The 22,436-nt window shown below is 29.7% G+C and overlaps 1 protein-coding gene across 2 annotated transcripts; it reads left to right on the forward strand.

Annotated features, from left to right (window-relative positions):
* Positions 1 to 7,340: 7,340 nt before the first annotated feature.
* On the forward strand, positions 7,341 to 22,436 carry LOC105250644 (tyrosine-protein phosphatase non-receptor type 5). 2 transcript variants are annotated; one of them, XM_025410756.1, is made up of 8 exons: positions 7,341 to 7,550; positions 17,315 to 17,510; positions 17,646 to 17,823; positions 17,999 to 18,217; positions 18,299 to 18,709; positions 19,671 to 19,966; positions 20,310 to 20,519; positions 21,347 to 22,436. In XM_025410756.1, the coding sequence occupies exons 2-8, from the start codon at positions 17,488 to 17,490 to the stop codon at positions 21,456 to 21,458; spliced, it is 1,449 nt and encodes a 482-aa protein (XP_025266541.1). In that variant the 5' UTR covers positions 7,341 to 7,550; positions 17,315 to 17,487; the 3' UTR covers positions 21,459 to 22,436. The 2 variants fall into 2 exon arrangements, with proteins under 2 accessions (XP_025266541.1, XP_011255134.2); XM_011256832.3 differs by lacking the exon at positions 7,341 to 7,550 and adding an exon at positions 16,039 to 16,305.

Genomic DNA, 22,436 nt, shown 5'->3' on the forward strand with positions numbered 1-22,436 from the left:
ATTTAATATGTAATAAATAAAAATTAATATAAATAATAATAAAATAATTAAAATAAATAAAATAAATTATAATAGAAATTATAATATTTGTATATACAAATTTTATATCAATACAGAAATATTATAAGAAAAGTACTTTGAAATTTTTTCAGAAATTGCAAATTTTTGTAAAAGAAAATTATATCAAAAAATATATATTATATAAAATATGTGACTTGATCGACAAAGGCTTATAGTATATTGTTCGCGAGTGAATGCGCACAAAATAAAATTTCTCTACGTAAATTTCTGATTTAATCCTGAGTTTATTTTAGAAGTGCCACAAATTTAATATTAGAGAGTAATATATACATATATAAGTTATATACGCTTCTAATAATTATACTTTCTTTCAGATAATAAGACGGAAAGATAGATTTGAAAGCTATAAAATTTGTAAAAATTTCTAAGTACGAATACGACTTATTAACTTACAAAGCGGTTTTACAGAAGGAAATTTTACGTGTGGAAATTTCTGTATCTTTTATAATGTGCCTTTTTCGTCGAGAACCAATAATTTTGAAAATTTGATGATAACTTCAGGGCGCCGCGTGTAATAGGTCGCCGATGAAGTCTGACACGTCAAATTTTGCAATTGTTACGCACATAGTGTTTTCTGATTAGCTGATTGACAATCAGCTGATTGACATCGAGCGGTCGCGCAAACCCGTATACTGCTCTTATTTTAACGATGGCTTTATTTTAATATAATATTTACTATATAATATTTATTTTATAATGTTTATTATATACATTTCTTTTGCGAAAGAAAAACTTGAACTAGCGAGAGCAGTTAGGTTTTTCTGATAAACCGAAAAGTCGAGAAAGTTTAAAAAGAACATTACTTTGAATTTATATCGAGTAATTATATTATTCTTTGAATTATATTTAAATGAAAATGTATGAATTTTCTTACGTAAAAGTTCTAATTGTATTGCAGAAATCAAACGATTTTTCTCACATATATTTCGAACATATATAAACAGAAATATAAAAATAATAAAAATAATAAATTATATCTAATTAAAAAAAAATATTTTTTTATGATAGACATATGATTAATTTTCCTATGCATATATATATATATATATATATATATATATATATATGCATTATATACATATGTGTGTATCCTACTCTTGATTTGATACTTACATCTTAAATATTTTCCTTGATAGTGATAACATTATATGTGTGTCTAATTAAAAAAAATACAAAAACAATAATATGCAAAAATTGTATGATACTTTTATGATAAGATTAATAATACACATTTCAAGATTACTAATATTTTTCTTATATGTATGAAAATATCATTATCATATTACAGTTAAGATCAAGACCAATATATGATGACATAACAATGTAATATCTCTTTAATGATGTCAAGCAAAAAATTCAATAAATATAACGTAAAAATAACGTAAAAATAATTATGATTAAATTAGTGTGGAAAAAGAAATAATTTATAATTTTTTTTATATACCATTAATAGCAAAAAAGATATTTAACCTGGAATATCATGTATATTTTAATGTAGGTCTTTTTAGTGTTATACTGTGTGTGGATAGTATATCTAGAACATATACTAATTTTAACAAAAAGCATCATATATTATTGTTATAATCACATTAAAAATTGCTGTATTTATCTAATGCAGCAAAGGACATTATATCTATATGTTTAGCCATGTTGCAATCTTACTAATTGCAGTATAATATCGTAGAAACATTGTAGATGTGGAAATAATTACGATAAATAATAATTACAACTTTTAGTAAAAAGAAAGAAAAACAATGAAAAATATGCAGAAGTCACGTGAAAAGTTTTAAGACTTTCAAATTTCAATCTCAACAAGATTGAGAAATATATCTTCCTCAATAACAAGACGAATATCTTAATGTGAGCTAACAATTTATTGACTTTTGATAAAGCATATTATTCTCACGCAGCCAGGCGTCTGGAAGTCTTGAAAAACTTCAAATGCATATCTTGTTTGGTCAATGAATATTTTTCTTTCTTCACGAAGCAAACAAGAATCGTAAAAGATATTATTATATAAGAAAACGCATCGAATCACATTCTTAACCGTGTGCCTATTTTTTTCTTATCTCGTAATGCAGAAACGGAGAATTCATTCATGCATGGCAGATCGACTCGTTATGAACGAATGTGTCCTTCAATTCATGAGAAATTTCGGGTCAACGGGACACGAAGCTGGATAACTGGTTGCACTGGGGAGACCGGAAATGGGGTCGAGAATGACGTCATCTGGCGTTCAACGCCGTTCATTCAACCCCCGGGGATAAACTAGGTCACTGGAACAAGCTACCCCTCTATCCTGATCTTTTCACAGAAAGAGATTTCTAATTCTGGAAAAGATACTAGAATCTCGCTGATTAAAATCCAGTGATAATTACTCCCCAAAATTCTATATTAAGATTTCCATATTAAGAATTTTATATTAATTCTGTATTAATAAAATCAATAAGAGGGAATATAACCTAATAATTGCTCCACTAACGTCATCATTTCTGAAAATTAAATTTTGAAAAAATGTATTGCTTATCACCAGTCCTTAAAATTTCACTCCTTGCGATATATTTTCCAGATGGGAGTCATTCAGGAGGCAAAGATCTAATTCATCACCTGGACGCATTTTTCCAACGGTTAAGTAAAATGATCAAAGCTTTAGCGACCCACGGATTGACATTTAAACGGTGCGATATGAGCAGAATAATGTAATAAAACATAACAGTACATAATGTTTACATTTTATTTTTATCTTTCTTTTCCTCAAGTGCAAAGGAATAAACAATATGGAATATTTAAGATAGATAAGGAAATGAACTATTTACTGTAGAAATCCTTCCCTTGTATATTTGTAGGTAACCGATGACGGCACGTGCTTTGGTTTCTGAACGAGCTGCAAGGTGAATGGACCGTCCGACGTCACAGCTTCAAAAGTGGGTCGCCGTGGACGAGTCCGGATCGCCTTGTCCCTTGTATTACCATTAGCGACGGCAGTGCAGTTCATTGAAAAACCGCGATTCGATCAATATCTCCCTCGATAAATACGTTAATAACAATCTGCGAAGCGAACGAATACCAGAATCCTTTCAGCAATAACGAATTTGCCCTAAATCGCGTCTACAAAGACGGAAAATTGGAGAAAAAGTGGGGCAGAAAAGGTGAAAAAAGCGACAGAGACATGAACGGAAAGAGGAGGAGGTCAAACTACGCGTTCAATGGAAGAACTCTAGTCCCGCGAGCGGATGCGAATGGTCGGAAATTCATTGAAGGTTGCATAGACTTTGCATCGCGTGTGCGCGACACTTTGACGTTTTTCTTTATCTAAAGATCCGTACTCATTTCGCACTTGCTTCTCTTTACTGTTCTGTGCGAAAGCCGTAATATAATGTAAGAGATTCCTTTCTGCTCTATAAATATAGTCTTATCCTATTTAGAAAATAAACTCAGAAAAAGACCGGGTGATCCTTTAACGACGAATTCTTTTCGAAAATTATTTTCTTCAGCGAATATATCGGAACAAAATTTCTGAATTAAAAACGTGAGAATTATAAAAAGGATTTGTTCGCAGATGAAAAGAACTTGAAATGACATTATTATTCTTAATTAAATTTTAAATAGAGTTCTTCAATTAAATTTTAATTTGGAACTTAACGTCTTGAAATTATATGATGCTACAAATTTGGAAAGTTTTGTGATAAATAATTATCTTCGTCGACATTTTCGTTATAAAAAGAAAAATAAAATTAAATGATAGATTATTGTTTAGTTCAAAAGATATAATAATTGAACTCGGCGAACTCGTACGTCATTTTCCCATCATACTTGTAATAATGATGCTCCGACGATAACTTCTATTCTTTTCAGATCTCTTTTCATTTCATTCAACAAGCTACGTAGAAGGGAATCTGAAGGGATCTGAGGGGGACTCAAGAAGTGACTCAAGAGTTTCAAGGTTCTTGTTTCTATTCCTGTGACACAGAAATCCAGAATCAGATTTTCGCCACATGTACGTTGTTAATCCTAGGATATTGTTAAGGGCGGATTTTAAAAGAATTTTTGATATTTTTACTTTGAAATATTTTTTTCAATTAAACATAAAAAAATATTTTAAATAAAAATTGAAGTATTTGAAGAATATAAAATTAAAACAATAGAATAATAGAATAATAGAATAATTAAAAGAATAGAAAATTCTATTAAAAAGATATTACTATTAAAAAAAACAAATTGATCTTAAAATAACATAAAAGTTAAAAATTACAACTATTATTACATATGTTCACCATGTTACGTCGTTTCCAAAAACTCTTTTTTTTTTCTTAACATTTTTTCGTAATTCTTACAATTAGTTTTCCAGATTGTTAGGTATTTTAAAATGAAATATCCTGTATCCGTTTTCCCGTTTAATCATTGATTATCTTTTGCTTAAATGAGATGTATGTTGCAAAATATTTTCTGCAAACCGGATATGATGTAGTTGTTTACGATCTTTCACACTCATTTATGAAAAAAATATTTATTCTTTAACGAAATAAAATAATCTAGAAATAATCTAAATGATATTTAAAAAATTGTCTTTTAAACGTTTATATTGTTGAAGTTTCCTCTTTGTTTATTTTTATTTTTGGTAAATATAATTTTTATAAAGAGATCTTTTCCCACGTAGGATACTGTTAAGATTAATATGTTGCAGATATAATCAGAAATAGATAACAGGTCGGTTAAAATTGTTAAAAAAGAATTTCCTTCTCTCCTGCTCTTATGAATTATTAGATAAGCTCCTACGAGCAATTATATTATTCATTATATCAAGCAAATGTACATGTGTCATAAATATTAAAAAGTAGAAGAGATGAATTCAAATTTCTATCAAATATTTAAATACTATCAACATATCTATTTTTTTTATTACAGAAAGATTATTTCCAAAAACATTTTATATATTATAAATCCAAATTGCAGATATTCTTTTAATTAACTTTTGTCCAATTTAAAAGATGTTATATCAATTTTTTCTTAAATTTCCTATCTTTTCCATTGTATCTCTAGTATCCAATCTCGCGAATTAAAATTCTATTAAAGATTATACTTAAAATTAGCTAAAGAGTATAGCTTGGTTTTAATTTTTAACTTTTTATAATTCCACAAAGTTTAATTTGTGAAACGCTACTCTTTCTTCTTCAATTGCTTATAATTCCAAAGTTATTTATAACTCTTAATATTTTCGCCAAAAGAAATATTATCTCCAAAGTTGATTGAGAGATAACAACTATTATTAAAAGCGGAATAATCATTATTGAAATCATCTTTAATGGTATATGAGGTATTTCATATATCTATCGAAAATTGCATCATATATGTACGTATTTTTAAGAATACTAAATGACACATGTTCACTTGTCTAACAATCAAAATGTAACAAAATAAAATCATAGAACAATTCCAAACTATTGCGAATGTGAATTGCTCTCTTGATATATTTAAAATTGTTTCACGCATTTTTGTAAAATACTAGCTTGATTAAGATCTATAGTGCAGGATTGTTCAGAAATATGTGCTTAAAAAAACAAAGCATTGTTTTTTTTATGTTTTTTTAAAAATATCAGATATCTTGACAAAAAATGTTCGTTATCATATTTAAAACAAAAAAAATATATTTAAAACATAATTTAATATATATTAAATATAGAATATACATTTTATATTCTATATATTTTCTAATATATAGAATATATAACTATTTAACGATATAATACACGCTTTATATATATATATATATATATATATATATATATATATATTACACATTATATTATATATAATAAAAATATATTTTTTATTTTAATTTAATTTTCTTCCAATATAAGTAATAATTTTAAAAGCAAATAAATTATATTCAACTTAATTCTTAATAAAATGTGTAATAAAAAGAATAGAAAAAACGTCGAAAGTCTATTACTAAAATTTTGAACTCTGACGATTTAATTTTTAATTAAGATAAAATAAAATAAATATTAAAAAAAATTAATGTAACATACAAATATATTTTATATTTAATACAATAATTTTTATTAATAATATTATTTTAAAAAATAAATTTTATTACTTACACACAAATCAAAATGATTATTTATTATATTTTTCACAAATTTATATTAAACACGTTTTTAAAAAAATGATACTTCAAATATTTATTTAATAATATTTAAAACATGTTTTAAGTAACTATTTTTTAAAAATATCTAAACACTGTTATAATGAATATATTGTTAGAGACCGCGAAAAGAAGCTACTTTTCTTTTTTTGTATTAGTTTGTGTTAGTTTTTTCGAAAACATTACATTAATTTCACTAGTTAAGTGTAAAAAATGAAAGATTGACAAAAGAGAGGAAAAGGGGAGAAAAGCATAAAAGTTTGTTGCGTGGGTATCGATTGGGGACGCTGTTCGCCGACGAGACTAACCTACATTCTATCTCCTTTCTTCACCCTTCTCGAACGATAAAGGCCGATTTGTCCCCCTCTCTAATCCCCTCTACCTCCCCAACCCTCTTCCTCCTCTCCTTCCTCTCCCTACACCCTCTTGTCGACCTCGAAGTTCTCATTCAACATTCTCCCCCTCTTTCCATTCTTACCAATCCTTACACTTTGTTTTCTATTTCTCTTTGCTATCTCTCTTTTCTTTAAACAAGAACTTATTAAAATGTTAAAAAAGAGACATATTAAGAATTAAGATATTTTTTTCTCGTTATCAAAGTCGCGAGAAGATTCACACATCTTCGAGGTACGAGGTAGGTTAGCATAACTAATGCTCTGAAACTGTAAAATATAAAATATAAAATTAAGACATTTCTAATATTTCTATTTTCACAAACAATCATCTCGTTCATTAAATAATTTTGTACTCTCGATAAATCGGAGATCCAACGCGCCGGATGCTCAACAGTTTTCTAGAGGACATAAAAAGGCCTTTGACTATATAAATTATGTAAGAGGGGGATCAAATTATTTTTACATTTATTTTATACGGTCAAATTATTGTTATATTTATTACTTATATATGATCGAAGATAAAAGCTCTTTCTCGGCGACATGTCGCGGTACGGCTATGCACAAGGGCGATATAAAGCGAGGCTACCTGAGGAAGGGTGGGTCGGTCGGCTCGTATCCGTGTCACGAATGCGCGCGTCTGCATGCACCCCCGTCTCCATCCCCTGCCGCCCCTTCGCGGCCGTGTGTGCGAAAGAGGTGAATGCAGTCGGCTGTCATTTTGCAATCCGTTCAGACGCCATTCAGATGCGTCCAACGCGTGTCCGTATCGACGCAGCCGCGCGATTCATCTACAGAGCCATGTTCTTGTCATCCACCCCGGTGTCGACGTGCGCTGGGTGATGCCAGTGATCGCGACGATCTTAACGACACGTGACAAGAACATTCTGAGAGAGCAGGGAAAGGATCGTCTCCGTTCTCGTCTCGACAAGGTATACACGACCAAGAAAGATGCGAACGGATATGTTCGGTATTACTTGTATTATTCCGATACAGACTGGCAGAATATACAGGGTGTCTACGTTCGAATCTTGTAAAAATATTCCTTGAAAATTCTCTGATTTTCCAGGAATATTTTTGTCCAAAATTTCGAGAATACTTTAAAGATTTTTTGATGCGACATTCTAAAATAAATTTTTTTATTTATGCATGCCTTTTCTTTCATATTGAAAGAAAGAGACAGAGCTACTTAAGTTTCAAGTGTTAAATTTGTAAATATACTGGAAAAAATTTTGAATAACTTTGTAGGGAAATATTTTTCACTTGCATAATATTTTCGTTTCTTTATCGGTAAAAATTACAGAATAGTTAAGGAATATGTATCTATTGCGTATTCAATATTGTATTGAGATATTAAATATGTATAAACAGAGATAAATATATATTTATAATATTTTAATATTTTAATATTTATTTTTATATTTTAAAGGCCTAAATCACACTTGGTTTTTAATATGAGAGCAAAATTATTAATTAAACGAGAGAATTTTTTGAAAAATTTTCTGAATCCTAATAAAATTCTATAAAAATTCCTTAACTTTTCTAGGTATAAAAGAAATTCCTGAGAATTCTAGGTTTTCTATGTTTTTTCCAAAAAGTAGTTACCCTGTATATTAAAAAATTATTTATACATGTATAGAGTTTCATTCCTATATAAAATATGTGTAGTTCCATTCACGTATGTATGTATATGACATACTGTCAATATATAAATGGAACGCAAGCTTTATTGTTTAAAAAATCTATTATCTAGTATAAAAAAATCTTGTATAAAAAATCATATTATATCGAAGATTAATTTTTTGGTAAATCATCAAATGATTCATATATCAAGAATAAAAGCAATAGTAATTTCTATATTTTCTATGCGATATAAATTTGAAATTAATTTCAATTACACGGAGTTTATTAGAATTTACTTAATTAGTTTGATAAATAGAATTAAGTGGATTTAAATAAGAGATTGAATAATTTATCGATTGTACTGATTTGATAATTTACAATCATTAAGAGTTTTCCTCAATATTTTTCCTTGAACAGTCTTCAATTCAGCTATATAATTATAGAATAATAAGCTTAATTCTAAGCTTAATTTCTCGTGACATAAAAAGATTAAAGTCTAAAATCTAAAAATCAATTCGACAGAGAGAAATAAAGAATTTATAATTTTTACATATACAATTACTTGTGACTAAAATATGTAACATATATTCAAACAATAAAAACTTTTCATTAATAATATATGTGCATAATATATTGGATAATGAGTATATCTTCTTCAATTATTCTCTTATTCATCACTTTATTATATCGTTGAAATATATCGATACTTATTGATACGATAATAAAAAACTTATTTTCAAGAAATTTTATATGATCATTAAAAAAAATGAAGGAGAAGAACAATATACACACATAAATAAAAGAGAGAATAAAAGAGAGAGAAGAAAGAAGAAGAGATAAAGGGAAAAGAACAGAGAGAGTTGAGAGAGAATATTCGTACAGGCTTTTTTATCGTTTCGAAATGCGTTACCGGTGAGGTTGGATGTTGTTTGAATATTTTTAGAAAATATTTTTACGTCATACAAAAGAATCGCACATACAAGAGTGAGTTTCAAAGTAATTTAGTATTTTTTGTCTTTAATCCTTTTTTCGTTTTAGTTTTACCATAAAATAGGCAGAAATAATTAAATCTTTTAAATGGTTCGATTAAACTTTTTGACAAGTTACATGACATGCCTTTTTTATCTTCAAAAGACAAGTTCATTTATCCACGTTATTTTTGACATTAGTGTGAAATTAAGACAATTGCACAATCGAACATTTCCGACAAGCTGCTTATTGATTTTTCAACTACTACACAATGATTACCGTTTGCCATTGTCGCGTATTATAATCACTGTTAAAATGAATAATATTATAAGAATAAATTTTGTGTAAAAAAAATGTATAAGATAGAAAGAATATTGATCGTCTGAGAAAATGCTAAAAATCTTTTTGTCACTTTATCTACATACATATAATTTCATTACAAAAATGTCACAAAATAACGTGAAAACATGTGTAATAGAGAGATATATAAAAGAGAAATGCAAATAGCGTGATTTGTAGCGAAATGAATGTGATGTTTAAGCGACCGTGAACGGCAAATATGTATATCCGGTTTCATGAATCATCGGTATATTCTTGAGAACTACGTAAAATGTCTACGAGGATATTCAGAGTGTCGTAGCTTTTGTACGCTTCAAATCATTCGACGAAATCGATGTCAATTACATTAATTTTCAATCTTACGTTGCAATAAAAATACACTCGTCCCTCGATTCGCCCGAGTTTTTTTTTACACACGATAAATATTTGTACGTGGATTTTTTATACGCGGTTTTCATTCATGCGGTCTCATTTTACGCGGTTATTTTTCATTGAAGTAGTACTGGTAGTAGTAATATTTTCCGAGCGTAGTGACTTTGTGCCCATTAAAAAGAGAAAGTTGATTGCATAAGATTACAGTACAGCAACAATGAAAAGAATATATTTTGGTTGTTCTGAATTTTCATTAGCATTTTTTGTGGAAATAAATATTTTTATGATTTATATTGGTCTATTTCTCTAATACTCTTTTTACGCAGTTTTTTTCCATGTAAAAAAGAACGCGTAGAACAGATAATCCGCGTAACTTGAGGGACGGGTATAAATTTATTTTTGATAATAAAAAGCGAGAAAACTATGACCTTTTTTTATCCTGGAAAAAAATCCATATATGTGTGTGATCACACAATAAATATAAGTACATATAATTTATTTAAAATATGTTCATATATATTTTTTTCTTATATAATCTTTGTCAATACATACAGAAAAAATAATCAGAGGAATAATTTAAAAAATAATTATAGAAAAATAATTTTTATACAATTATTTTAGAAAAAATAAAATTTGAAGAAATGAGAAAAAATTAACCATATATAATGTATAAATTCGTATATAATTATGTGCAACTGTTTCTCATTTCTTCAAATTTTACTTTAAAAAAAGAACATAATGTGAAAAAATTATTTAATTTTTCAAATATTCTTCTTATAATTTTTCTCACTTCTTCAAATTTTATTTTTTCTAAAATAACAATATAAAAATTATTTTTCTAATTATTTTTTTAATTATTCTTTTGATTATTTTTTCTGTATGTATTAATAGAGATTATATAAAAAAAAGAAAACATATATGCACATATTTTACATAAAATTATATATATTTATATTTGTTTCTGCGATCATATATGGATTTTTTCCCAGGATAAAAAAAAGATCGTACTTTTCTCGCTTTTTATTATCAAAAATAAATTTACACCCGTCCCTCAATTTACGCGGATTATCCGTTCTACGCATTCCTTTTACATGGAAAAAAATTGTGTAAAAAGAAATAGGTCCACAAGTACTAAAGAAATAGACCAATATAAATCATAAAAATATTTATTTCACTTATTTCCACAAAAAATGCTAATGAGAATTCAGGAAAACCCAAATAAATTCTATTCGTTGTCGGTATTTGTATTGTAATCTGAAATAATCAATTTTCTTTTCTTAATTGGCACTACTTTTATCGCTCGAAATAAACCATTTTTCAAGCTTTTAAAAAAAATTCACTATTTTTTTGAAAGAATAAAAGATATACAAAATTTTGCTTCAATGTATTAATACGAGAATATAATTACATTATTTTATAATATATTTTATTTTATAGTAATTCCACTCTCTCTGTTTCTCTCTATCTATCTATCTATTTCTTTCATACAAAATTATTAATATTTCAAAGAATCACAAGAAAATTTGATCTTGTAAAATCACATGTAACATATAATATTTATTCATTTAATCTTTTAACGCGATTATTAATCTTTGAAACTAATGGTTATTTAAAGAAAAATTAAAACAAAATTACACAAACATTACATATATACATATACGAAGAGAAAGAGAACGAGTTTTTTTTGGGGAAATAAGAACATCTTATATAAGCAATATAATTTATTCTGTAGGTAAATGAAAATATATTTCTGAAACTCTTGAAAAAATACAGAAAAAAATCATGCTCATCTTTTAATAAATATATAATTATATAAAAATAAAATCTGAAATATCTAAATGATATATTTTTTTAGAAATTTATAATCTTATACATATATCTTATATATATCCCCAAGGTTTGTTGAAGTATTTCTGAAACACCCTATATATATGCATCGACAAATTGACAATTTATGTTATTTGTTATCAAGAGAACATCATATCAAACAAATAGCTAACATATATAGTAACTTTATAAGCTACAATTTTAAAAGTAAAACAGTTATAATTTCGATTAAAGAAAAGGAAATAATCAAATTCTCAAATCTCTAATTTTTAAATTTTAAAAACACAGCTCTAGCCTAGAACAAAATTATACACGTTTTACATAAAGTGTTAAATGCATTTTAAAAAAATGTAACTATTCGTTACAAATTTATATATTTTTTTAACAACTGTTTTCTTTATATTAATTGATTATTCTGTGTATAAAAGTATTGAGGTAAGATAATTTAACAATGAATATTTTACGAGAAATTTCATTTGTTGCATGTAAAATTATATATGATTAAAGTATATAAAATATCTTGTAAATAAACTATTCAATTTTCGGCCATATATATCTTATACATCCGCTTACAACGCCGAATATTGCGAGGAAACAATTTATATAAAAGAGGACGATATTTCTATCTAATAAAATTCAACGAAATCACACTCGCATTTGGGCTTGAAAAATGATCTTACCTAAGATTGAAAATTATCTTTTTTCTCTCTTAAAATCCTTTTATAAAATCCTTTTATCTGACATACTTTTAGAACGATCTCAAGTTTCGGAGAAAATATTTGACAACACTGTGCTAAACACTTTGTATATTATCTACGTGTTTAGTGGCGGATTTACCAAACTTGCCGCTCTAGGCATTCGAAATTTTTCCGTCTCTCAAACTTGGCTTTAAACCAATTTTAATTATCAACTACAAATTTCTAAGGTTTCAAACAATCCACCAAAATCCATTTTCCGTATATGTTTTGTACGGGCCCTTAAGGAAGAATAATTTCGTCGTCTTCGAAAATTGCTGCCCCCAAAAATCTGCTGGCCTAGACAGAGAAAAATGTATATTGTATTCAAGTAAATATTATTCATTTTAAGTATATCATAAGTTTGTATATTCGCAAATATATTATAAGTTTACCACAAGCATTAAATTTAATTGAATATACAATACTAGATAAAATAAATCATACACCTTTCAACAAATTGAATTTGTTAGTATACCTATTCTTTTAACAAGAGCAAATAGATTATTAGACAGGAAAGTCGAAGTATTTCAAAGTATTTAAATAAAAAGTATAAAAAAAATAGGAAATAATAAAAATTATGCTCAATTATTTTGTAAAAAATTTATTATTCAATATTGTTACATTTTGCCCAGGACAAAATAAATCATACACTTTTAGAAGTAATAGTTAACAAATAAATAAATAAAGTTAATTCTAATGGATTAGTACTTGGTATAGTCATCTTTAGCTTTCAATACCGCTTCCAGTCGGCGAGGCATACTTTCGACTAATTTCTTTAAGTATTCAGAATCAATTTCTTTTCAAGCCTTCTGGAGTGTTGCATAGGACGATGTCTTGTCACTTACGTTCGTTTTATTCACGTTCACGTCCAAATAAGCCCACAAAGTTTCAATTGGATTAAATCTGATGATTGTGGCGGCCATTCGACCAGTTTTACCTTATTAGATTTGAAAAATGCAGTGATTTTCTTCGTCTTATGCTTAGGATCATTATCTTGCTGAAAAATAAAGTTGTTTTCTAAATCCAATTTCAAAAGAGATTCTTTCAAATTCTCGCACAATACATCAATATATCCTTCTGCAAAATATGGAGGCGGTAATATTATAGTATGGGGATGCTTTATATGGTCTGGTATCAGTAATTTGGCTCGAATTGAAAGCATCATGATGGCAGAACGATATATTAATGTATTATGCGAGAATTTGAAAGAATCTCTTTTGAAATTAGGTTTAAGAAACAACTTTATCTTCCAGCAAGATAATGACTCTAAGCGAAGAATAAGGCGAAGAAAACCACTGCATTTTTCAAAACTAATAAGGTAAAACTGGTCGAATAGTCGCCATAATCACCAGATTTAATCCAATTGAAACTATGTGGCTTATTTGGACGTGAATGAAACGAACGTAAGTGACAAGACATCGTCCTATGCAACACTCCAAAAGGCTCGGAAGGAAATTGATCCTGAATACTTAAAGAAATTAGTCGAAAGTATGCCTCGCCGACTGGAAGTGATTTGATATTGAAAGCCAAAGGTGGCCATACTAAGTATTAATCATAATTAAAATAAACTTTATTTATTTGCCAACTATTACTTCTAAAAGTGTATGATTTATTTTGTCCAGGGCAAAATGTAATAATATTGAATAATAATTTTTTTACGAAAGAATTGAGCATAATTTTTATTATTTTATATTTTCTTTATTTAAATACTTTGAAATGCTTCGACTTTCCTGTATCTAATAAGCTATTTGCTTGTTAAAAGAATAGTTATACTAACAAATTCAATTTGTTGAAAGGTGTATGATTTATTTTGTCCAGTACTGTATTCTGAATTTTAGTAAGTGCAGTATTTTTGAATATTAAATTAAAACAAAAATTTGGTTTGCTTACTACAAGAGTTGACGTAAAGTAAGTTTGATTTTTCTTTGATACAATTTTACAATATTCTTGAAGACAAAATAAATTCTTCTTTTGAGTACATGATAAAAATATCATGAGATTTTCTAACACTTGTGATGAGTGAGATTTTAAGATTATTATCAAGAATATATTCTTTGTTGAAGAAAACTGTTACTTAAAAAAAGAAAAATAAACTGACTAATCGCTTTTCTTGGCAGTAGAATGATATTTTTCTCTGTGAACGCTTCAACGTGATTAGCTATTGATAAAGCCGTCACTGCGTGTTTACGAAATAAAACAAATCATGATCTAATACATTTCCTCGAACGATTATAATTTTTTAAAGATAATCTAGAAAAATAGAAAAATGAATCATGCCGTATTATCGCAAGACGGGAAGGCGCTTTAATTCGCTCGGCAATGACGCCAATTCAAACGAGAGATCCGAGACAACGACTTCTTACCTCCTTCCATTATATCCCGATGACACGTATACGGCACTACAGCGCAGAGAATCCATTGTTACCGGAGAACAAATAACACTGGTCAACAAAAAAAATAATTTTAACTTTTTCCTCTTATAATTTTGCAGTTTTGAGCTTATTTAACTGTACTGATTTCGAGTACGACAGTAGTTTCTTTTTTAACAGCTCTTGTTTTTTTAATATTTTTAAACTACCCTCTTTAGACATCACGTGCAGTTTTTTTACTCGACTCAAAATTATTATTTTTGTAACTTTTGATATGTCTTCGGAGACGTTGTTTACATAATCCAGGTAGTCTTTGTTACATTTGTGGCGAATACATCTTTCAAAAATATCGAAAACCTATTTCGGAATTAATATCTTATAAACAGGGTTGGGTAATAACTAGTTGATTAGTTAAAAGTTAAAAAAAGTTAAAAAGTTAATAATTTTTAACTCAACTTAGTTATTTTAAAAAGAGTTAACTTTTAACTTTAACTAATTATTTTTAAAACACATAAACTTAAATTTATTAACTTTCCCCCCCAAATTTATTTAATGATTCATATTATTATTATTTAGAGTAATCTAATTTTAAAATTACAATCTAATTTAATATAAAGTGAAATAATGCTTTTCAAAATTTTAACTTTTATCTTAACTAACGTTAATTTAATCTTAACGTAACTTTTATTGAATTAATTTTTTATTTGTATAACTTTTAACATAATTAAATTAATTTTTTAACCCATTAACTTTAACTTAATTTAGTTTACAAAAAAATATAAACTTACCCAACCCTGCTTATAAATAAAAAGAAGTAGAGCTGATACAACTAAACTAGTATTTTTCTCGTAATCAGTGCCTTAGATATAACCTATAATATTGTTAAATGTCAGGAAAAAATTTGAGTGTTGACCAGTGAGTAATTCTCGCCGTGTAAATCGAAAATAAAAACGCGAAACGTCGATCCCCGTCGCATTAATCGCACGTGCTGCGCTTTCATTCACGCCGACTCTCCCCTCCCTCCCCGCCGCCTCGCCTCGTCGACGCTGCCGAGTAGCGCGCGCGGCGATTGGCCGGCGCCGGTGGGCCGGTGACGCCGCCGCGATCCCGATTGGTCGTGCGCTTACTCCCGCGTACTACGCGCGCCAGAGTGGAAGCGAGCGCGCGCGGTGCCGGTTGCCAACAGTATGAATAAAACCGAAGCTCAGGTCGGGGCGCGCGCGAGGAGCGAGAAGCAAGACGCTGCGAGACGTCTCTCGAGGTCTTGAGGTTAGGCCAGGCAGTTCTCTCGTGAAGTTTGCGCCGCGAGCGTCCCGTTCGATTTCGATTCTATCGCAATATGGCCGTCTCGTCGTCCACGCGGTCGCTGCCGTCGACTCGCCAGGCTGCTCGTGGATCGCACATCAATTATACTGTGGTCGTGATTTTGATGTATATGCTGTTGACGAAAGGTATCGATCAAACAAGCGCGCGAGTAATCCTCTCCCCCCGCCCTCCCCGTCCTTGCGCGCGCGCGCGCGCGCGCGTATCCGCTGTTCTGTTGTTGCACTCGAAAACAGGATGCGGGTTTATTTATGACGTTCCGACTTGGAGATATGTGGTGTTATTTGGGATGTGCGTGCGCTGTTCATGACTGACAGTCTGTCTCGAGTCTTCCTGTTGCCGCGTTTTCTAATATTTATCCATGTAAATTCACCTGTATCCGTGTTTTCTTCCGGTCTCATTCATGAAATTTAACTTCCCAGCGAACAAGTGATATTTATGTAATTGTTAGTTGCAATTTCTTATTCGACGATGTAACTGTTACATGTTATATAACTGTTACATAACATGTAACAGTTATATTATTGAGTGGAAAATTACTATTAATAGTTATATAATTGTTATTTGGTGTTTGCAATATTAATAGCAATATTAATAATATTGCAAATAATAATAAATTTTGCAATATTAATAACAATATTAATAATATTGCTATTAATATTGCAATATATTAATAGCAATATTAATAATATTGCTGTAACATTGTAATATTGCCACAATATTACTGCAATGGTCTGTGCTGTATGGGACAATTTATGCAGTTTTTTTCTTCAGCATTTTTTTCTTCATGATAGACTCTTGAAAATATTTATATGTCAATCTCTTTGTCATTTCGCTTAACATTACAGGAATACATCTGATATATGATTGGAAAAAAATTTTGCAAATAATATTTACAATAATACTTCTGGTCGATCATTGCAGTCCACTCACGTGTATATTTATTAAATGAATGTTTTTATATAATTGATTTTTTGTACAATAAATAATGGTGTAACAATATTTACACTAGACTCATATTGCTTGTACCAATTTATATATTTAATTTTATATTCGTGAGTCTGATATTTTTAATAATACTTCTAGTGTATGTTGAAAAATTTGGAATATATAATACATTTTTAATTCTCATTACAGATGGTACGAGTATTTCCTTGAGTCATCATTATGCGAGTCATATAAATTATTACGATGCAACAATCAATAATAGCGGTAATATAAATCCTGTAGAGAAATTTTATTTGATCAGCGAACAGAAGTGGCATAAGGATACAGTAGTGCCAATTTCCTTATTGCCATTTACAAAGGGAATGCCTGCGAGGTCTCATCACAGGTGATTCATCACAGAATACTCCGATATATCAAAGATAATTTTATTCGGTTAATATGAAAATATATATATATATATATATATTAAGATATATATTTTTCTTATATTCTCTTTATCTCAAAAGTATTTTAAATACAGGATCCGACAGTCCATGACTGGACTGGATGATGCTGGAATGGATCTCCAAGTGGCTCAACTCAGCAGTCAGACAGACAAGGGGGTACATTCCAGGACTGCTCTATCATGGCTAGATTGGCAACTGCCTTTCTTTGTAACGCTTTTTGTCATCACTGGCACTATTCTTTTTACATTTCTAGTAAGCGCATATTTATACACATATTTCCTTGTGTATTACGTAAAGAAACAAATATATGGACATCTTTTTTCTCTTTCAAAAATAAGTGATTATTTTAAAAGCTTATAAAAATTAGTATGAAATTTATTTGCAATATTGCATTATTATAGTCATATAAGAATAAACACTTTAATAGATCTTGTTATGGCTGCGGAAACAAATGTCGCGTGAAAAAGATACTGAAGATGGCGATCAGCAGGATTTAGTAGAGGAAGGTGCCATTTGCCAGTCAGACAAGTATAGTAAAGACACAAAAGGATCTGTAGAAGCTAAATGGGTTCATGAAGTATTTGCGAAGCAATCTACATCCACGCATTCGGTACAACCAGTAGTTCAAACATCAGGTTTACCAGAGGTAAGAGAAATCTATTAATGTATAATTTAAATATCTATCAAAGTATTGCAATAGGAATATTCTATCCTTTTACATTAACAGGTGATGTCCGTCGCGACACCTGAACGTAGACCAGAAGCGATACGTATAAAGGCGAAAGGTCTGTTGGAACGACGTGGATCGAGCACAAGTTTGACCATAGAATTAGCAACAGCTCCTGAAAGTCCGCCACATATGGTTACTCCTACTCGAGAATGTACAGCGGAGGAATATCTGCTAAGCGCAGGAAATGTATTATCGAGAACTCAACTGAAGAAAGTCGTTACTGATCCAGCAACATTGTACAAAGAATTTTGGGAGGTGCCATTAAATCTCCCGGAGAAAGTAGACGTTTGCGGCTCAGGAGTGAAGAATCGATATTGCTCCGTTTTGCCAAATCCGCAATCGAGAGTGATTCTACCAGGTTCCTCCGACGATCCTCTTGCTGGCTACATAAACGCCAACTACATTCGTGTATGTAACGTAATGTAATTATACAGGGTGTTTCAGACCACTACCACCTATTTAAAAACTAGAGAAGTGGTTATTTCAAAAAAGTAAAAACATTTTCTTTATAAATCGGGTGCGCTCTATCGAATGGTGATATTTTTAACTTCTGGTTCCGGCCGAAAATAGGTGATTCAGACCGGAAGTGTATTTTTTTAAATGGAACCCCTTATTTTTCATTGCACATTCTTGTAGCTTACCTCGAGAGCTTTCCAAAACACTATAATAAATTATTTTTCCATGAAGTACTTTTCGAGATACGAGGCTTGAAATCATTTCTTAATTTTACATAAACCATAAAATATCTTGTAAAATATTCATTTTTCGATTATCTTACCTTAATACTTGTATGTACAAAATAATGAGAGAAATCAATTGGTGTAAAGAAAACACATAGTTGTTTCTAAAAAAAAAATGTAATTTGCAATTAACAATTCCATATTTTTTCTTAAAGTAACTGTATGTTTTCTTTACATCAATTGATTCCTCTCATTATTTTGTACATAAAAATATTATAAGATAAGATAATCGAAAAATGAATATTTTACAAAATATTTTATGGTTTATATAAAATTAAGAAATGATTTCAAGCCTCATAACTCGAAAAGTACTTCATGGAAAAATAATTTATTACAGTGTTTTGGAAAGCTCTCGAGGTAATCTACAAGAATATTCAATGAAAAATAGGGAGTTCCATTTAAAAAAATACACTTCCGGTCTGAATCCTCTATTTCCGGCCAAAACCAGAAGTTGAAAATATCATCATTCGATAGAACGCACCCGATTTATAAAGAAAATGTTTTTACTTTTTTGAAATAACCACTTCTCTAATTTAAAAAATTTTTTTGGATGTTACGGGTGGTCTGAAACACCCTGTATATATAAGATTGATTGCGCGAAAGAATACAATAAACCGAATAAATTATAGGGATATGACGGCGAAGACGGTAAATATATCGCGACACAGGGACCATTAGCTCACACGGTAGCGGATTTCTGGAAAATGATTTGGGCAGAAAAAGTTCCTGTAATTGTCATGATAACTAGATTGCATGAAGCATCTAAAGCCAAGTGTGACGCATATTTTCCCTTCGACGTGAACAGCCGTATACAAGCTGGATCTTTCACCGTTATCGTCAACTATATTGATGTGAAGAACGGATATACCATTAGAACTATAGAAATCAGGCATGAAGGAGAAAGGAGGCATTTGCAGCATTATTGGTATAATTATTGTTTCCAAATTATTTCTTTTCCAATATTCTAGTTTTTACTTGAATCCTTGTAATTTCTCAATCTTTATCTTTTGAACGAATCCCAAGCTTATCTTCATATTTATTTGATAGCTGACCTGTAGTTCGCTACTCGTCTAACCCATCCGGTATGATTATGGAACAGTTGTTGGAAGATAAATCTACATTTATATATTAATAGTAATCGATCAGACGATATTTAAGCGAAAACTATTGTGATTATTGTAATAGGAACTGAAGAGAGAGAAAGAGAGACCTTTATAACTTTTCATTGGATTTTATGCATATATTAAAATCTGAAATATATCAATTAGGTACGATTCATGGCCGGATCATGCCGTACCTCAAACTGCAGACGCACTTGTTAGCATGGCTGCGGAAGTAAACTCTTTACCAGGGCCAGCAGTCGTTCACTGTAGCGCGGGTATAGGACGAACCGGCTGTTTTATAGCGTTAGCGATAGGAATGATTCAACTCATAAGAGATGGAAATGTCGACGTATTGGGTATCCTATGTCAAATGAGGTAAGACAATAAAAGCTTTATACAAGGTGTTTCAGATCACCCGTATCACCCATTTAAAAACTAGAGAAGTGGTTATTTCAAAAAAGTAAAAACATTTTCTTTATAAATCAGGTGCGCTCTATCGAATGGTGATATTTTCAACTTCTAGTTCCGGCCGGAAATAAGCGATTCAGACCGGAAGTGCATTTTTTTAAATGGAACTCCCTATTTTTCATTGCATATTCTTGTAGCTTACCTCGAGAGCTTTCCAAAACACTATAATAAATTATTTTTCCATGAAGTACTTTTCGAGATACGAGGCTTGAAATCATTTCTTAATTTTACATAAACCATAAAATATCTAGTAAAATATTCATTTTTCGATTATCTTACCTTAATACTTTTATGTAGAAAATAATGAGAGGAATCAATTGGTGTAAAGAAAACATACAGTTGTTTTTAAGAAAAAATATGGAATTGTTAATTACAAATTATGCAAATTAAGAAATGATTTCCTCATAACTCGTAAAGTACTTCATGGAAAAATAATTTATTATAGTGTTTTAGAAAGCTCTCGAGATAAGCTACAAGAATATTCAATGAAAAATAGGGGGGATCTATTTAAAAAAATGCACTTCAGGTCTGAATCACCTATTTCCGGCCGCAACCAGAAGTTGGAAATATCACTATTCGATAGAGCGCATCCGATTTATAAAGAAAATGTTTTTACTTTTTTGAAATAATCACTTCTCTAGTTTTTAAATAGGTGGTACGGGTGGTCTGAAACACCCTGTATACATTAAACATTTTTCAATTTCGCAAATACACTAGTATTTTTAATATTTTAGATACGACAGGGGAGGAATGGTGCAAACAGCTGAACAGTATGAATTTCTTCATAGAGCACTTTATCTTTTTGAGCAGACGTTAGACAGTAAACCGTCGACCTCGAGCGATTGAATGAATATTATTTGATAATATTCTTTTCCTTTTCTTTTTTTCCCTGAAAGAGGATTTACTTTTGCCTATGAGAATACTTCGCGCAGATATACATACATAAATGTGTGTGCATGTGTACTGCAAAACCGTTAATTCCTAATGAAACTTAACGGTCAATCTGTGAACCAGCTCTCCCATCTTTATCTCGATATTCAAACGAGTTGAAACTCGTTTAACAAGCTGCCATTTACTACTGCCATGACAAATCGTTGACAATTAATATCAATCGCAAAGCTCAAGAAGAAAAAAAGGAGTGCATTTCTTTAAGCAGTGCTTCTCTTGAAATTAAGGTATTACAAATAGCTTAATATGAAGAAAGAATACTTATGTTTATAGAGTGACGAGCACGATATGAATCGCGCGGTGCATACGCTTAAATCAAGATCAGATTATTTTATATATATATAAGTTATATGAAGTGTTATAGAAATATAAAATCTTGAGACATACGACGGCGATAATACATTCGCAATTCGTATTATAAAATTTGTATTTAAAGATCAGTTACTCGGGATCTATAATTTTCTATACATTCCTCGTATAATTGTAAAATAGCTAATATAAGTCCTAATTAACTTTTAAAGCGCAAAAATGTATAGAGAGAAACGTTTTTGTGGCTATAGCAAATTATACTAATATATGATTCTTCATTATAGCACCGTAACAAAATAGATATGTATGAAAAAATTTACTAAACTGTTCCAACATATAAGAGCTAAAGTTAATCATAATAATTACAATACTTTGATGGAATTATAGTTAAATCATAACACACGAATAGCAGTGAAAATATTATAATTACTAATTTATGGGACCCAAATCCATTAGATATCGTCCTATTTCTAGTTCCTATTTGATTTTAAATGTCCTTTTCTGATTTTTACTTTTGTTTAATTCTCATTGACTAAGACTGAACAAGGGTAGTACAATACTATAATA

Source organism: Camponotus floridanus, unplaced genomic scaffold, assembly GCF_003227725.1.
Source record: "Camponotus floridanus strain SB8 unplaced genomic scaffold, Cflo_v7.5 scaffold34, whole genome shotgun sequence".
Classification (NCBI taxonomy): domain Eukaryota; kingdom Metazoa; phylum Arthropoda; class Insecta; order Hymenoptera; family Formicidae; genus Camponotus; species Camponotus floridanus.

Bases quoted from the DNA above. Each gene is read 5' to 3' on its own strand.
- LOC105250644 (XM_011256832.3), top strand. From the start codon at position 16,194: ATGGCCGTCTCGTCGTCCACGCGGTCGCTGCCGTCGACTCGCCAGGCT. The intron at 17,511-17,645 runs GTGATTCATCAC...TTTTAAATACAG, and splicing joins CCTGCGAGGTCTCATCACAG to GATCCGACAGTCCATGACTG. The intron at 17,824-17,998 runs GTAAGCGCATAT...ACACTTTAATAG, and splicing joins CTATTCTTTTTACATTTCTA to ATCTTGTTATGGCTGCGGAA.